The sequence below is a fragment of the Drosophila teissieri genome, chromosome X (assembly GCF_016746235.2).
Source record: "Drosophila teissieri strain GT53w chromosome X, Prin_Dtei_1.1, whole genome shotgun sequence".
Taxonomy (NCBI): Eukaryota; Metazoa; Arthropoda; class Insecta; order Diptera; family Drosophilidae; genus Drosophila; species Drosophila teissieri.
In genome coordinates this window covers 13041701-13059524 of record NC_053034.1, presented here as the reverse complement: position 1 = coordinate 13059524, position 17824 = coordinate 13041701, and the positions used below count along the sequence as shown (strand labels likewise).

Below are 17824 nucleotides of genomic sequence, written 5' to 3'. Positions count from 1 at the left end.
CATTACCGCCCTATTGTGGATCATCATCGGTAACTATCATAGAAGCTAACACATCGCTGGCCATTTCTGCCTTGTGAAGTTGCGTCAGCTGCTCCCGGCGCTGCTCCACACTGGTTGCCGGCTGACTTAAAACCTTCCTGGCGTCCAACTCCTCATACAGGCTGTTCAGCAACTCCATCTCCAAGTCGGCAGGCGACAGGATGTGCTCAGCGAACTCTAGCACATTGAGATTGCAGTGCAGCTGGAGGAGATCGCTCGTTAGGCGATGCTGGAACAGACGCAACCGATCGTCCGTTTTGGCGTACACATGCCAATGCTTTCCGGGATCATCACGAAGGAGCAAGGTGTCACACCACTGCGACTGCGGGTGGCGATTGTAGAAAATACGCTGGACAGGATCGGCGGCGGTAGTGGAGGACTGAAATGCTGAGCCAGGAGCACTGTCGTCCAGCAAGTCGGAAGCTAAGACGGATTACAAGTTAAAGGGGATTACAAGAGCTCTTGACATAACTACTCACTCGGCTCCTTTTCTGCCTCCTGGACTTGTATCAGCTCGAACTTCAGCTTGGAGACCAGAAGCTGCTCAAATGCCGTGCAATCCTGAGCCGATTGGAACTCCAATTTCAAGGAGCAACGTGCCGTGTGCGTCATAATCACGGCCAAAAAGTCTTGATGCAGCGTGGCGGGGGAAAAAGTGGGTATCAACGACTCCGTTTTGGCCAACAGTTTCTTTACATCGAAGGTAATGAGGTGGATTTGTCTAGGGGATGCCTCCTCGCCAATCTCGTACATCGCCATCAATATGAGTTCCTCCGCCTCGAGGAGATCGACCAGACGCAGGCGCACCACCATCGCGGCAGATCGTTCCGGCGGTAGTAGTCTTTCCTTCTCCGCCGGTCGCCATTTGAGCCGCCTGCTATGCTGGTCCTGGCAGGCCCAAAACTGCGCCAGCTGGTCGTAGTCCTCGGGTGGTTTGCCATCTGCCTGCAGTGGCAGCTCGTACAGGCGGTGCTCCACGCTAAAGTCGGTGTGTGGTTCTATTGCAACAATGGGATACAGCTCCTTGACTATGGTGAGGCGATTGGTGCCGGTCATGTTGACGAGCAGAGTGCCACAAACTAAATAATCGCCGCAGATCCGAGTCCATACATCGCCGAGTCGTCGGAGCGGCTGCTTCTCCTCAAGGAGCAGCGAGCGCTGGCCCGGCGAGCCGAAGTATAGCAGGTCCTGGGCGTGGGCAAAGTCCTTCTGGTTTTGGATTCGCAGGCTGTTCAGCTCGGCTTGAAGGCGGTTCACCTCCTGCACTAGGCTCTCGAAATCCTGCGTGGGCAAGCCGGCGTTTTTGGAGGTGCTTGGCTCCTCATCCAAGAAATCCTCCTGGAAATCGCAACGCTGTCGCTTGCCATTACCGAACACCAGTTCCACAACGGCCTGGTAGGGAATGGGACCTTCGACCATCTGGTACTCAACCACATCCCTGTGATCCGCCACCAGCTCGAAGTTGGCCCCGTGGTCCTTGGGCCTTCGAAGGACGATGAGGTGCTTCCAGCACTGAATCAGCACGTAAATCCCCTCCCGCTGCCACACAAACTTGCCGAATTTCAGTGGCAAATCCTCAGGCGGATCCAGCATGCTCCAGTCCAACTTCCCATCGGTGGGTTCCCGATTGGGCAGAAAGGGACACACCGGTCCGTCGTAGCCCTCCAGCTGGCTGGCTATATGCTGAAGTTTCGTGCCCTTCAAATCAATGTAGTGCACCAGATCCTTGCGCCGGAATTCGTAGAACTTTAGGTTCCTCGCCAGAACCAAAGTGGTGGGGTCATCCCGCGGCCGGCCCACGGCGGGAAGATTGGCGCAGAAGGCCAACCGGGCCGGATGGAGCAGCATTTCCGGCACATTCTCCTGGACAAACGGCAGCATGGATGCGGAAGGCACAATATGAGTATGGCGCCTTCGAATCGAAAGCCCTTCGAATCGATAGCTTTTGAATTAAAGTAGTTGTTATCGGTGTGTTAAATAGAGCTGTTTCAAAATGGAAAAACAAATATTTATATTATAGATGTAAAAAACGTGTAACGTATCACAATCCCTATTACCTAAGTAGGCAGTGTGCTTCCCTTTCTCTAATAAACAAACAATATTTTGCAGTAAACTTATATCGATAAGCTGATACCGTTGGCCGACGACAACCACCGATTATTCAACAAGTTGTGTCAATCGGTGGAACAGCTGATCGTTGTAAGTGGCAAGAAGAAGACGTAACACAAACATTGCATTCCGCTACGCCCGCGCTCCAGCATTTCCCGTCTCTCTTACTCTGTCTCTCGCTCTCACTGTCTCTTCTGCTCCGCCTCGCCGCCCCCCACAGTGCTCCTCCGCCCCGTGCCCCGCGCCTCGCGCCCCCCATCCTCGTGCGTTTGTGTGCGATTTCTGGTTCAGGTTCTGATTTTCCGCGTGTGCTTGTGTGTGTGCGCGCTGCAGTGTCTATGTATCTGCTACTGTTGCTGCAAGTTTGGCTGCGCTAAAATCACGAATGCAGCTGCAACGTTACCGAAAATCAAAATAAAACCGCCTGCTAAAGTTTAATTTTGTTGCACAGTGTTTTAAGTATTAGGTGTTTGCAAGCAACAAACTCACGTAGGAAGCAAGAAAAACAACGATAAAAGGCAACATTACAAATGCAGAGCAATTGAAGCGCAAACACACACAAACATTCGGAACGGCGGTTAGAGCGAGATACAAATAGAGTAGGCATAATTTATAGTACACAAAAAAAAGACGGCTAATTTATAACAGAAAAGTGTGCTGCAAGGAATCGATAAGTAACGGGAGTCAAGGAGCAGAAGAGGAGCAGCCAATAAATACTGTAAATGCGATATTAAAGAGCGAGAACAACAACAACAAGCAGCTGTGAATCACTCCGTCCCGCTCCCCCGTGCTTCCAGTTGCTCCACTTCCAGTGCCGGATATTCGGATTTGGACTCGGATTCGGATACGGATTTGGCTTGCTTCGGATCGGATCGGTTTGGTTTGATTTGGTTTTGCTTACCAACTCGGAATCCCACTTGACGTTCGCGGAGTTCCCGTTTTCCCACAAACATGGTGAGTGCTGGCGGATTATTGCCGCCTTTTTCGAGTTGTTTTGGCCAAAAGCGGCAGTGGCAACCGAACAACAACACCCACACACCACTCACACACACACACACGCGCACAGTGCAAGCTTGGCTTGCTCTTGGCCAGGTTTCGAGCTCCTCCATGGCCGCAGTTCCAGTCCAAACTTCGTGGTAAACAGTTGGCGGCTTGCCCATTGGAAGCGCAGTGAAGCCTCCTCCTAAAGAACCCTCAGAATATACACTTCCAGAGTCCTTGAAGGTTGTTTACATGTGGCCAAATACAGCTAAAGCTAAAAATATTTTGTGTAGTTATTTACAATACAGTGAAACATCCATGGCGTCGCCGCATAAGAAACAGTGAAAAAAAAAATAAAAATATTTACAATTTATTATCTGAAAAGTGTTAATTCCACAAGTGAAACTAATGGGTTCTTGAGAATAAACATTTTTCAAAGGCCAGATTTGAGATTTTTAATTTCGATTCTAGAACATAATGTAATCTCTATAACTTAAACTCTTCCAAAAGCTTGATAAAATGCCTGGCCGTACTATAAAAAAAAATCCTGTTTTCGAAATTCTAAAAATATTTCCAAGGAGTGAGCCGAAAATGTAACAGAACTTGAGCTGGAAATAAAAAATTCAATATAAGTTATAGTAATCCTTGATTTAAATGTAATTTATGGCAAACATATTTTAAAAACGTTTGCTACATATTCTGTTAAGATAAAATCGAATTTTTGTGAAAACATCCTGTGCGCGTTATTTGGTGAGAACTGTACCAAAATTAGTTGCAATCTAGAGCCCAAAAAGTGTGTCACTCGTAATCTCCGATAGAAAGAGGCCCGGACTTTATGGGTTTATGTGTATAGTTTTCACGTAGTAATATTCGCCGAATCTTTTATAGCATTCTATACCATGAATAGCATTGCTTGAAAAGCGTTAGGGAACTGGAACTGAATGCCCGAGCACTTGTCTCACTCGAGTGGGCATTCAAATTCGCTTCCATCTATGCATGAATCCCCGCTAGAAACTGCGCGGATATTGGACACCAACCGGGCATATCTCTCTACCCAACTGAAGCTGGTTACTAAAGATTCAAATTCGTTTTCCCAGAGCCCGCCCATAGTCACGCGACGGAGCGCGCAGCAGGCGAAGATTCAGACGCGGGCAATGGCCAGTAAATCGAAGACGGGCACGGCAGGGGCGGCGGCGACGGCGGCGGGTGTGATCAGCGGTGGCTCTGCCAGCGGCGGCGGCAGCAGCGGCAGTATCAGCGGCGGATTTAATGCCGCCGATGCGAGAAAGACGAACAAACCGAACGCAGCGCTCTTGGAGGCGAAACGTCGAGCACGGAACAACATGCTCAAGAATCAGGGCTCCGGTGCGCAGGAGTGCGTCACGGATATATTCCAGAATGTGAGTGCTATCTGGTTGCTATCCTCTATCCTCGTGCAAACCTAACCAACTGATCTTTTTAGGCTGTCAACTGCAAGGGTCTGGTGCGGAAACCCACTGCCCTGATCTACGACGAGTCCATGAGCCAGCACTGCTGCCTGTGGGACAAGGAGCACTACGAGTGTCCCGAGCGCTTCACACGCGTCCTGGAACGGTGAGTACTTAAGCAATATACAACGAATTATGCCAATAGTGATTACTATCTTATCCAGCTGCCGCGAACTTAATCTGACGGAGCGCTGCCTGGAGTTGCCCTCGAGATCGGCCACCAAGAATGAGATTCTGCGCCTGCACACGGAGGAGCACTTCGAGCGGCTGAAGGAGACCTCCGGGATTCGCGATGACGAGCGCATGGAGGAGCTAAGCTCCCGCTACGATTCAATTTACATTCATCCGGTGAGCAATCGCTTCGGATGGGATCTTATGGGAACAGTGCATCCAAGAGCCAGGCACCCAATTAGCTTATTTTATTGTATTTGCGCTTGATTGCTTGCGAAGATTGCGTTGTTTTCAGTTTACCGGCTTGATAAATGCAAATTGGAGCAGATTAGATTAGATGCGGACCATTGCACTAGAACAGTGCGGTGCATAGATGTAAATGGTTGAGAGATTTCTATAAATTAATGCTAATGACGTTGCCTCCTAACTTAAAATTCATATATTCCCTGATTGTAATTCTGATATATTCTTGTTAAGAGAATTGTTCCCACTTTGGTTATTAATTATTCTGATTTACCACTGCCCAACGTGGTTATTACTTTATATTTCATTAGCTGAATCCTCTGGCAATCTGACGCGCACTGTAAATTCGTTTGATTGAGCTCGTACTTACACTATTCGTTCTAGATAAGATTCACGGTGTTTTACTAGCCCCGAGTTTGTTATATATAGAGCACTGATAACCTTATCCGCCTCCCCCCTCGCAGTCCACCTTCGAGCTTTCCCTGCTGGCCAGTGGCTCCACCATCGAGCTGGTGGACCATCTGATCGCCGGAAAGGCGCACAATGGCATGGCCATCATCCGGCCCCCGGGCCACCATGCCATGAAGGCCGAGTTTAATGGCTACTGCTTCTTCAACAACGTGGCACTGGCCGCCCAGCACGCCCTCGACGTCCACAAGCTGCAGCGCATCCTGATCATCGACTACGATGTGCATCATGGGCAGGGGACCCAGCGGTTCTTCTACAACGATCCCAGGTAAATTCGCCAATTTCTGTTAAATATTCTAATGCGTCAAATCATTCACTTTCGTGTGTTTTCAGGGTGGTTTACTTCTCCATCCATCGTTTCGAGCACGGCAGCTTCTGGCCGCATCTGCACGAGTCGGACTACCATGCGATTGGATCGGGAGCGGGCACGGGCTACAACTTCAATGTGCCGCTGAACGCGACGGGGATGACCAATGGCGATTACCTGGCCATTTTCCAGCAGCTGCTGCTGCCGGTGGCCCTGGAGTTCCAGCCGGAGCTGATCATCGTGTCGGCTGGCTATGATGCGGCGCTGGGCTGTCCGGAGGGCGAGATGGAGGTGACACCGGCCTGCTATCCGCACCTGTTGAATCCGCTGCTGCGACTGGCCGATGCCCGGGTGGCCGTCGTTCTTGAGGGCGGCTACTGCCTGGACTCGCTGGCCGAGGGTGCGGCCCTGACCCTGCGCTCCCTTCTCGGTGATCCCTGCCCGCCGCTGGTGGAGACAGTGCCTCTGCCGCGTGCGGAACTCGCCCAGGCCCTGCTCAGCTGCATTGCCGTGCACCGACCCCACTGGCGGTGTCTGCAGCTCCAGCAGACCTACGATTGCGCCGAGTTGCAGGACCGGGACAAGGAACAGGATCTGCACAAGGTGCTGCGCCATTGGATTGGCGGACCACCGCCGGTGGATCGTTACCCAACGCGCGATACGGCCATTCCGCTGCCACCGGAAAAGCTGGCCAGCAGTGCTGCTCGTCTGCAGGTGCTGCGCACGGAGACGAAGCTATCGGTGCCGTCAGTGAGGGTGTGCTATGCCTACGATCCCCAGATGCTGCTGCACTGCAATCTGAACGATACGGGGCATCCGGAGCAGCCGTCGCGTATCGAGCACATCCACAAGATGCATGGAGAGTACGCTCTGCTGCCGCGGATGAAGCTACTGTCCGCCAGAGCGGCCACCACGGACGAGGTGTGCCTGGCCCACACACGTGCCCATGTGAATACTGTGCGTCGATTGCTGGGCCGTGAGCCGCAGGATCTGTATGACGCTGCCGCGATCTACAACTCGGTGTACCTGCATCCGCGCACCTTCGATTGCGCCACCTTGGCCGCCGGATCCGTGCTGCAGGCGGTGGACAGTGTGCTGCGTGGCGAGTCCCGCAGCGGCATCTGCAACGTCCGTCCGCCAGGCCATCATGCCGAGCAGGATCAGCCGCACGGATTCTGCATCTTCAACAATGTGGCCATTGCGGCGCAGTATGCCATTCGGGATTTCGGTCTGGAGCGCGTGCTCATCGTAGACTGGGACGTCCATCACGGCAATGGGACGCAGCACATCTTCGAGTCCAATCCCAAGGTGCTCTACATCAGCCTGCATCGCTACGAGCACGGCGCCTTCTTCCCCAAGGGACCCGATGGCAACTTCGATGTGGTGGGCAAGGGTGCCGGCAGGGGCTTCAATGTGAACATACCCTGGAACAAGGTGGGTTTGGATTTGGATTTTGGATTGATATGCACACTTACGAACACACACTCTCTTCCAACTCATTCCATTCACTTTGCAGAAGGGCATGGGTGACCTGGAGTACGCACTGGCCTTCCAGCAGCTGATCATGCCCATTGCGTACGAGTTCAATCCCCAGCTGGTGTTGGTATCCGCCGGATTCGATGCTGCCATCGGCGATCCCCTGGGCGGATGCAAGGTGACGCCCGAGGGTTACGGCATGCTCACCCACTGGCTGTCGGCTTTGGCCAGCGGTCGGATAATCGTCTGCCTGGAGGGCGGCTACAATGTGAACTCCATTTCGTACGCGATGACGATGTGCACCAAGACGCTGCTGGGCGATCCCGTGCCGACGCCCCAGCTGGGAGCCGCTGCGCTGCAGAAGCCACCAACGGTGGCCTACCAGAGCTGCGTGGAATCCTTGCAGCAGTGCCTGCAGGTGCAGCGCAACCACTGGCGCTCGCTGGAGTTCGTCGGACGGCGGCTGCCGTGCGATCCCGTCGTGGGCGAGAACAACAACGAGGATTTTCTTACCGCCTCCTTGCGACACTTGAATATCTCAAATGACGATGCTTCGGGAGCGGCGGGCGGACCCGGCGGCGATCAGCCCGACTGCGGCGATGAGCGGCCCAGTGGGAGCAAGCCCAAAGTCAAGGTAAAAACGCTCACCGATTACTTGGCGGAGAACAAGGAGGTACGAGGACAACAGCACTGCGTTTATCCCTTAGCTCGCCACTAATCGCTTCTTTTCGTGCCTTTTTCCATCTCAATCCCCATCTTCGTGCAATCCCATGCGGCCTCAATCAATCTCTGCCCCGCACTCACCCCTTCGCGTATCAGGCCCTCGAGCAGAATGAGATGTTCGCCGTGTATCCGCTCAAGACGTGTCCGCACTTGAGGCTCCTGCGTCCGGAGGAGGCGCCCCCATGTAAGCCATTCCAGTCCAGAGAAGATTCCACACGTGCCTCGAAATAATGCCCAAGATAATAGAACTTGGACTATTTTAAGGACGTTTGATTCTCTCCATGTTCCTCGTTGTGCTTGCTGATGTTGCTTGATATTGAAAATTGGCTATTTTTCTAGATTATTTATAATTGTTTTATGATTTCTGTACATTTGTGCATATGGCTTGCATTCGTTTTGTGCTTGGCGGCTGCTTTCGCTTTCTTTAGTATTTTGTGTTTGCTTGGCTCTTTACTGAATTGAAATTCTTGCAAAAAAGAATGTATCTTCGCTTTGAATGCTGCGTTTTGTGGATCTCCTGTTTCCAAAAGTCCCCTGTGAGACTTTGTGATTTATTTTCAATTTAGTTTAAAACATTTAATATATCGCCTGCATGGAAACTGCTTCTGGAGATACTCACTGCCCAGTCCTGAAACTAACGCATATTCTCAACGATTTCCCATCCCAACCAGCACTAGACAGCGGAGCGGCGTGCGGCGTCTGCGGATCGACGGGGGAGAACTGGGTGTGCCTGAGCTGTCGGCTGGTGGCCTGCGGTCGCTACATGAGCGCCCACATGGAGCAGCACTCGGTGGAGGCGCAGCATCCGCTGGCGATGAGCACGGCCGACCTGTCCGTGTGGTGCTACGCGTGCTCTGCGTACGTGGACCATCCCCGCCTGTATGCCTACCTCAATCCGCTGCACGTGGACAAGTTCCAGGAGCCGATGGCCTGGACACATGGCTGTGCGCGGCGCGACGATGGCTGCTATGCGCTGGGGCCCGATGGGCGAGACGAGGACTCGGGAGATGGCGTCGCCGGGAGCAGCTTCTGCCTGCGACTGGAGCGGAATAACTGACCCTTGGCCATCCGCGTGCTGGGCGCCCTCACGGACTACTTGTGCGCGCTCTGTCCGCCACTCAGACACCTGATCCAGTTCCTGGCCGAGCACCTCTGGCCGCTGCTGGAGCGCATTTATCTTAACCTATTGCACTACTTCCTGGCCCACTGAGCACCCCATCCCATCCTGCAGCCCGCAAAGTGCATACCGCATCCCAATTGACCTGAAACGTGCTGGAGCTGACAGCCGGTCATCCACTGGTGATACTGGCAACTGTCACCTGGCACCTGGTTCCCTACCATTTATACAAATACAAATTGTTAAAGTTATCAACTAATGATCTAATAAAGAGTTCGAGTGTTTTTCGAGTATATTTTAGAATACAAAGTGTTTGAAGTTTTGTGAAAGAGATCGAACTTCATTGTTTCCGATGGAGTTATTCATATTCCAGCTAATCCCAGCTCACTCGCCAGTTCTTCCAATGTTTTTAACGCTACATCTCTAGATTAACTCAACATTTATTGATAGTCATAACATAGAGTAGAATTGAAGCTAGTAAAGATTACTTCTTTTTCTGCTGCTTCACTTTTCGTTTTGACGCTGGCGTGGGTGGCTGTTTGCGCTTCGTTGGCTTCCTTTTCCGGTGGCCGCCATCACTGGAGCCGTCACTGTCGCTGTCGGAGAAGTCCTCGCTCTCCTCCTCCGATGAGTTGCTTTCTTCGGAGGATTCCTCGGGTTCCTGCGGCGCCTTCTTTGCCTGTTTCTTCTTTTGCTTCGTCTTGGGAGTGGTTACTGCCTCCTTCTCCTCCTCCTCCTCATCCTCCTTCTCGGCCTCCGGCTTCTCATCCTGCTCGTACTCGATGGTCACGAATCCCCGCGATCCCGCTGGCTTGGCACTTTGGTCAGGCTCCGATTTCGCCTTTGGTTTCTTCTCCACTTTGATGCGCTGTTCCACCGGTCGGACATTGCCGAACTGGCTAAAATCCAGCAGGCCCAAGCCGGTGGGTCGGCAGTCCATGCTGGTGCTGGCAATCTCCTCCAGCTTGCGCGTTTCCTTGTCGATCTTCCAGACTTTGATCTCACCAGCGCTGGAAAAGAGAAACATGTATACAAAATGCAATAGTGTTTTGAATTCCCATTGCGTAACTCACCTGGAGACGGAGGCCAGTGTTTCGTTCAGATAGGCGATGACCTTGACCCTCGCCTCGTGTGCAGGAATGATGGTGGGCTGCAAAGAAAACGCATTTGAGTACCATGGAGACCAGACTGATAAGTGTCAAACTCACTGGAGTATCTTCTTCGTCCTTGAGGGAGACCCAGGCAATGCTACCGTTCTCCAGGCCAGTGAGGCACTCGTTCCCGTCCAGCCATGTGACGCAAATGGGCTTCGCCGGCATCTTGATGCGACGCATCACATGCGCACTCTTAATGTCCCAGATCTCCAGGATCAAGGGACCGCTCAGTGTGAAGTGTTCGCCCTGCGTGGACCACGACAGGCAGTCCGGTTGGCTACCCAGCGTCGTCTTGCTCTTCAAATTGGTCTTGTAGGCGACGCGGCCCTTGACCAGATTCCAGGTGTTCAGCACCTGGTCGCCGCCCAAAGATAAGGCCAACTTGCTGCTGGGATGGATACTTATGTGGGTGACGGCCTGGCCGGCATGGGCCTTCTTCCAATCGCCCTCCCTGGTCCAGCTGCCAACGCGTGTGGCGATCATATGGCCATCGGTGCTCCCGGAGAGCAAGTGCGTCAGGTCCGGCGAGAATTGCAGTGTGTTCACTGTGCCGGTGTGGGAGAGTAGGATCTGGCACTGTTTCCGCGTGCGCATGTCGTACACGAAGATCCTGTCATCGCTGCCGCCACTGGCCACCCAAGGTCCCTGCACGGCCACCGATTTAATGGATCCTGCATGGGATCTGTCCGCAAAAGTCTGTTTGAGCTGCAGTTTTCCGGCATCGCCGTCATCCGACGATTCGATGAGCTGGTAGCCCAGCAGGTACTCCTCGTAGGTGCCCACTATGATCTCGATGTCCGGCGGCATGGCAGCAAATTCTGGTAATTGTTTGTCGGAGACTTAGACTGAATTCTAATCAAGAATTTGTTTATGCGCTCAACACGTGTGCCAGCGGAGTGGCAACGCCGATTGGCAGCGAACTAGTGGTTCGCATGTAGGCGGGCAGCCCTGCTATTTAACAGTGACGAGTGCACCGTAACAGAGCGTAATAGAGCTGTACCTGTAATCGATAACTTTGATTGGCCCTTGTGCGATCTCTAACGTTTAATAAGTTGTATTTTGTGAAATGTTGCTAATGAAAATTCGCTAATAACTGTATAAAAACAACTGCATTGTGCTGCGTGGCGTGTTTGGGTAACTAAAGGCAGTGGGAACTGCGCATATCCAGCACCGTCCGTGATTTGGAGGCGTGGCAGCGCCAAACCGGCGACCAGTAACCCAAAGAAACCGCCATGTCGAAAAGTTCCGGGTAAGTTTTGGCCCATCAAATTGATTGATTACAGGTGAACTAATCGCTTTATTCTCCCGCAAAGACGCGATCGGGACAGAGAGCGCGACCGGGATCGGGAGAGGGAGCGCGACCGGGACCGAGAGCGCGACAGGGATCGGGAGCGGGACAACCGGCACGACAGTCGCAGTCGCGACTATGACATGGGCAAGTCCAGGAATGGCGGTGGCGCCGGCGGCGGCGGAGGCGGTGCTGGCTCCCGGAACATGCGTGATGACCGGAAGCGCGGCAAGGACATGATCAGCGATCGTGGAAGACGCGACGAGAAGCGGAGGAAGCGTTCCAGGTCGAAGGATTACGAGAAGGACAAGTAAGCATGCGATTCCCTCTACAAACTGCAAAAAGATTCAAATGCTAGCACCCCAACAAACAGATTTACCCTCCTGAACTTCCTTTTCAATTATCCAAATTGCATTTCGAACTGCAGAAAGTTTCCAGAATTCAGCCAAAAGTCTCTTTCGAGTATTTGAATATAAAAAGGGCAAAATGGGACATACATCCGCTAAAGACAACCTCTTTTTAGTTCGCCCCATTACAGGCGCCTGGACAAGGATCGTGACCGTGATCGGGATCGCGATCGGCAACGGGAGAAGGATCGGGAGCGCGAGAAGGACAAGGAGCGGGAACGGGACAAGGATCGCGAGCGTGATCGCCAGCGAGAAAAGGAATCGGACGGCAGGCGAGCGACCGCAGCAGCTCCGCTTATCATACCAGTGCCCTCGACCAGCTCCTCCGACGAGGAGGTGGAGGAGATCGACAAGGAGGAGCAGCAGCGCCGTCTGGAGCAGGAGATGATCAAGCGGCGCGAGCGAATCGAACGCTGGCGCGCGGAACGCAAGCGGGACACCAAGGCGGCCGTCGTGGCGCCGGCGGTGGTCAAGTCCGCAAAGAAATGGAGTCTGGAGGACGAGTCCGAGGAGGACGACAGCAATCCCGCTCCGCCGCTGGACAGCGGGAAGAAGGACGCCGAACCCGACTCGCCGCCCTCCAAGTTCCACAGCATACGCAAGCGCTTCGACGATGACGTGGTCGAGTCGAAGTTCTCGCCCGTTAAGCGCCCCACCTTTAGCAAATCATTTGGCAAGTTGGGCATTGGCCTGGCCACCAAAACCGAGGGGGAGATCAAGAAGGAGCCACCGCCGGTGGACACCAAAAAGGAGATCAAAAAGGAACCCGAACCAGTCGCAGTCAAAATGGAGATCGTTGAGGAGCCCACCGTCGCAGCAGAGGAGAAGAGCATGATGGCACCGGAACAGCCGCAAGTGGATGCCAAAGCGGAACCGGAAGTGGAAGAGAAGCCGCAACCCGAAGCCGAGCCTGAAGACGACATTGATCCACTGGATGCCTACATGCAGGAGGTGAACAACGAGATGCGACGTGTGAACAATTTCGTCAATCCACCCACCAAAGCGCAGGGTGTCGTCATCCTCACGGGAGTGGCCAAAAAGAAGGCGACCACATTGAAGAAGGGCGAGCTGATAGAACAAAACATGGACAGCTTGGAATACTCCAGCGAGGACGAACTGGAGGACATACGTGACACGGCCGTTAACTTGGCGATGAAGCACCGCAAGGAGCTGGCCAAGATCGATCATTCCTCGGTTACGTATGCGCCCTTCCGCAAGAATTTCTACGTCGAGGTGCCGGAACTGAGTCGCATGACCGCCGGCGATGTGGAGAAGTACCGCTCCGACCTTGAGGGCATCCAGGTGAAGGGCAAAGGCTGTCCAAAGCCCATCAAGGTGAGTTCCACTAGATATAGATCGTGTGCGTGTTTTGTGCGTGGAGCGTTTACACGAAGTGCTTAGTTCAGTCGCATAGCTATTCCCGTTTTCCCGTTTGCCACAAAGTCTACCCTAAATGATAATCCTCTTTCTGCAATCCTCCCCAGACCTGGGCGCAGTGCGGCGTCAGCAAGAAAGAGATGGACGTGCTGCGACGGCTGGGCTTCGAGAAGCCCACGCCCATCCAGTGCCAGGCCATACCGGCCATCATGTCCGGACGGGATCTGATAGGTATTGCTAAAACTGGCAGTGGCAAGACGTTGGCATTCATTTTACCAATGTTTAGGCACATTCTGGACCAGCCGAGCCTGGAGGATGGCGACGGCGCTATCGCGATCATAATGGCGCCCACGCGCGAACTCTGCATGCAGATTGGCAAGGACATCCGCAAGTTTAGCAAGTCGCTGGGCCTGCGGCCAGTTTGTGTTTACGGCGGCACGGGGATCTCCGAGCAGATTGCCGAACTGAAGCGCGGCGCCGAGATAATTGTGTGCACGCCGGGTCGCATGATCGACATGCTGGCGGCGAATTCCGGACGTGTGACGAACCTGCGTCGCGTCACCTATGTCGTCTTGGACGAGGCAGATCGCATGTTCGACATGGGCTTCGAGCCGCAGGTGATGCGCATCATCGACAATGTGCGACCGGATCGCCAGACGGTCATGTTCAGCGCCACGTTTCCGCGGCAAATGGAGGCGCTGGCCAGACGCATCCTCAAGAAGCCCATCGAGGTGATCGTCGGCGGTCGTTCGGTGGTGTGCAAAGATGTCGAACAGAATGTGGTCATTCTCAACGACGATGCCAAGTTCTTTAAGCTGTTGGAACTGCTGGGCATCTACCAGGAGGCGGGCAGCATCATTGTGTTTGTAGACAAGCAGGAGAACGCCGACATCCTGCTGCGCGACCTCATGAAGGCATCGTATCCCTGCATGAGCCTGCACGGCGGCATCGATCAGTTCGATCGCGACTCCACCATCATCGACTTCAAGTCGGGCAAGGTGCGCCTGTTGATTGCTACCTCGGTGGCGGCGCGTGGCCTGGATGTTAAGGATCTCATACTGGTGGTCAACTACGATGTGCCTAATCACTACGAGGACTATGTTCACAGGTGAGTTCTTTTATTCAAAACTGCGTGGGCTATGCCACTATAATGTGTCTACCTTTTTCTTTCCCAGATGTGGTCGCACCGGTCGAGCGGGCAAAAAGGGTAGCGCCTACACGTTCATCACACCGGAACAATCGCGCTATGCCGGCGACATTATCCGCGCCCTGGACTTATCAGGCACACTGATCCCCGCCGAGCTGCAGACGCTGTGGACGGAGTACAAGGCGCTCCAGGAGGCCGAGGGCAAGACGGTGCACACGGGCGGCGGTTTCAGCGGCAAGGGCTTCAAGTTCGACGAGCAGGAGTTCAATGCCGTCAAGGAGAGCAAGAAGCTGCAGAAGGCGGCCCTGGGACTGGCCGATTCCGATGATGAGGAGGACATCGAGCAGGACATCGACCAGCAGATTGAGCAAATCTTTGCGGCCAAGCGCACGGTTAAAGATACTTCGGCCGCGGCCACGGCTGCGGCGGCGGCTGCTGCGGCTGCAGCCGCTGCTGCTGCGGCAGTTTCTGGAGGTAATCCGGCACTGGCCTCGGCGGCGGCGCAAGCGGCGGCAGCTGCTGCTGCTGCCAATATTGCCATTGCGGCGGCCTCGGCTTCCGCAGCCGGTGGTGTTCCAAGTGTGGCCGTGGGCGGTGCTCTGAGCTCTGACAAACTGGAGCTGGCCAAACGACTGGCCTCCAAGATCAACAGCAGCAAGAACCTGGACACCAAGGGCACTGTGGTCACTGTGGAACCCCTGCTCAAGGGAACGCATGTCACGGGAGCCGCCGCACCCCTGCTGACCGCTCGCACGGTGGCCGAGCAGATGGCCGCCAAGCTGAACAACAAGCTGAACTACCAGCCCAAGGAAGATGAGGAGGGACTGGGCCCGCTGATGGGCGGCACAACCAACTCGTTTACCAAATACGAGGAGGAGCTGGAGATCAACGATTTCCCGCAGCAGGCGCGCTGGAAGGTCACGTCCAAGGAGGCACTCGCCCAGATATCCGAGTACTCGGAGGCGGGTCTCACCGTGCGCGGCACGTACGTGCCGCAGGGCAAGAATCCGCCGGATGGCGAGCGGAAGCTCTACCTGGCCATCGAGAGCTGCAGCGAACTGGCCGTGCAGAAGGCCAAGCGCGAGATCACGCGGCTCATCAAGGAGGAGCTGCTCAAGCTCAGCTCTGCCCATCACGTCTTTAACAAGGGTCGCTACAAGGTGGTCTAGACCACCACCTGGACGCCCCACTAAGCCTCCCGCTATGATAAGATATTCTACTGTTCTTCGGGACGAGATCAGATATGCATAAGCAGCGTCGTTTGTGGCCAATTGGGGGCTGTACAAATGGCCAAACTGATTTAACCCAATAAATGTATTGGTTACACGCGCCTTGTTTAATTGTTTAATTCGGAGATGTACTGTACTGTTTGCCAATCAAAAGTCCCCTTCAAAGTCAACCTTCAACCCATTTAGAAGTCGAAATTGGTTTTCTTACTTTTTGTTGCTCTTCGCTGCATTTTTATTATTTACTTATATATCTCCGCCAGCACTCGAGCGCTGCAATCAATTGATTTTCATGCTACAGTATTTCTTGTGTCTAGAAACTACTAAAATTAAATTTAAATGTAGTTATGAGCTTGGGCATGTACCGTTATCAATGGTATGTATTATAATTTTTTATAAATATTATTATGCGCATTTTGTTTTGGTTTTTGGTTTTATGAAAAAAATTTGACGTTCTTTAATTGGTTTACATTGTTTATGCACTAATTTGTCGGCAAAATGTTGGGCTTTTCTTGATTTAGTGTTCCATTCCCATTCGATACAAAACTATTTGTTATTTTATTTTATTTAGCTTTCGTTTAAAATTATTATTGAATTTCGCGCTTGAGTTTGGTTTTTCGTGTTTTTCCTTTTCTTTTTTTTGGTTTTCTCTTTTATGGCTACTCATTCAAAATCACTCACACGCACTCTATATATATATATATATTTATGTATATATATATATTTATCCGATACCTTTATACTTCTTCGTTTTTATATGTACAAGTCTAGTTAGAACTATGAAATGTGCTAAATTATACAATAAAAAAAAAACAAAAAAAAGTTATGTATAGTATATAATTTTTTTAAAATTCTTTATATATATACTATATATTTATATGTAATTCATAGTTGTCATAGAGTTGTTTGTTTTTTGCTTTTGTTTTTATATTTATATGTGATCTTAGGTTTCCCCTTCTGCATTAGTTAAGTTTAGTTTGGCAACATTTTAAATTCGTTGCAATATCTCCAGTTGCTGCTAACATTTGTTGGTTTTTTGCTTTTGTTTCTGTTTCTGTTTATCTCCTTGATGATATCGTTCTTGCATTAGTTTACTTATAATTAGACAAAAAAAATTAAATTATGCCTTTGCTTAGCTGCTTTTTACTTAGCTGTTTGCTTTTTGGGGCGAGTGTGTGTTGCTTTTTCTTTTCTTCTTTGGCGGGGGGAAATCCAGGTTTTTTTCTTCTTTGGATCGGGACTACGGATTAGGAATTTGGGAGCTGGGATTGGGGTGTACGGATTACTTATGGGATGTCTACTGTAAGCTAGCTGAAAATCGTTTTGTTTCTGGTTTCCTTTGGCTACAGTTGATGTGTGTGTGTGTGTGTGTGTGTGAGTGGGTGTGTGTGGGTGTTGCGTATATAGCTGCGGTATTTACAATCGAATCAAAGTTCCCTATATGTATATAGCATATATACAGTGGCTAGTGCATAGCGCTTCTGTTTTTTGGGGGCAGGGGGCATGTGTGCGGGTTTGTCAGTGTAGTGATGGTTGCAAGTGCTGCTTGCTGCTTGCTGCATGCAACATGGAACTCATGTTGCTGATGTTGCTGCTGTTGTCCATGGTTTTTACCTCTTCCCCAGCTCGTCCACATTCATTTTGCCTTTTCCTTAGATTTATAAGCTTAGATTCTTATTATCGGATCACTTGAAGCAATTTCTTGGCATTCTTTTGGTCTTTGTGTGTCTCTCTGTGTCTGTCTCTGTGTCTGTGTCTGTCTGTGTCTGTCTGTGTGTCTGTCTGTGCGTGTGTGTGTTTAGTTGTGTGTCAGTGTGTGCGTGTAATGTCCTGTGTATCCTTGTTGTTGGGCAGTAGCAGTTGGGGGTTCTCGTTTCTCGTTTTGGAGGGGAAGGCCCGTGTTCAATTGATTTATCATTTCAATTTGTTCACCGCTTTTTGCTCGTTTTTTTTTCCTGAAAAGAGGAGATTAAAAAGGATACCAATAAATGGCTTAGTTAGCTCAATTTATTCTCGTTTAAATACCGCCAATTTAGTTGATTTATTATTTGTGATTGAGTAACAGAATAAAGGTTTTCAATTGTATAGAACATATTTCCATATT

At 51.7% G+C, this 17824-nt stretch overlaps 4 protein-coding genes across 7 annotated transcripts; 2 read left to right on the top strand and 2 right to left on the bottom strand.

Moving 5' to 3' along the window:
• Nucleotide 1: 1 nt before the first annotated feature.
• Nucleotides 2-2201, bottom strand: LOC122625027. The gene is made up of 3 exons (XM_043804865.1): nt 2097-2201; nt 519-2022; nt 2-462 (listed from the first exon to the last, which is right to left on the bottom strand). The coding sequence occupies exons 2-3, from the start codon at nt 1918-1920 to the stop codon at nt 11-13; spliced, it is 1854 nt and encodes a 617-aa protein (XP_043660800.1). The 5' UTR covers nt 1921-2022; nt 2097-2201; the 3' UTR covers nt 2-10.
• A 64-nt stretch (nt 2202-2265) lies between these two features.
• On the top strand, nt 2266-9426 carry LOC122625025 (histone deacetylase 6). 4 transcript variants are annotated; one of them, XM_043804860.1, is made up of 9 exons: nt 2266-3102; nt 4227-4529; nt 4592-4722; nt 4781-4964; nt 5495-5766; nt 5832-7239; nt 7322-7954; nt 8101-8188; nt 8676-9426. In XM_043804860.1, exons 1-9 carry the CDS (start codon nt 3100-3102, stop codon nt 9059-9061), a joined length of 3408 nt encoding a protein of 1135 aa, XP_043660795.1. In that variant the 5' UTR covers nt 2266-3099; the 3' UTR covers nt 9062-9426. The 4 variants fall into 4 exon arrangements, with proteins under 4 accessions (XP_043660795.1, XP_043660798.1, XP_043660797.1 ...); XM_043804862.1 differs by lacking the exon at nt 2266-3102 and adding an exon at nt 3354-3372; XM_043804861.1 differs by lacking the exon at nt 2266-3102 and adding an exon at nt 3771-3879.
• Nucleotides 9427-9543: 117 nt separating this feature from the next.
• Nucleotides 9544-11195, bottom strand: LOC122625028 (p21-activated protein kinase-interacting protein 1-like). Its single transcript, XM_043804866.1, has 3 exons — nt 10330-11195; nt 10195-10271; nt 9544-10131 (listed from the first exon to the last, which is right to left on the bottom strand). Exons 1-3 carry the CDS (start codon nt 11080-11082, stop codon nt 9606-9608), a joined length of 1356 nt encoding a protein of 451 aa, XP_043660801.1. The 5' UTR covers nt 11083-11195; the 3' UTR covers nt 9544-9605.
• A 99-nt stretch (nt 11196-11294) lies between these two features.
• LOC122623087 (probable ATP-dependent RNA helicase DDX46) lies at nt 11295-15820 on the top strand. The gene is made up of 5 exons (XM_043802016.1): nt 11295-11524; nt 11589-11873; nt 12087-13305; nt 13455-14455; nt 14523-15820. Exons 1-5 carry the CDS (start codon nt 11508-11510, stop codon nt 15661-15663), a joined length of 3663 nt encoding a protein of 1220 aa, XP_043657951.1. The 5' UTR covers nt 11295-11507; the 3' UTR covers nt 15664-15820.
• The last annotated feature ends 2004 nt before the right edge of the window (nt 15821-17824 follow it).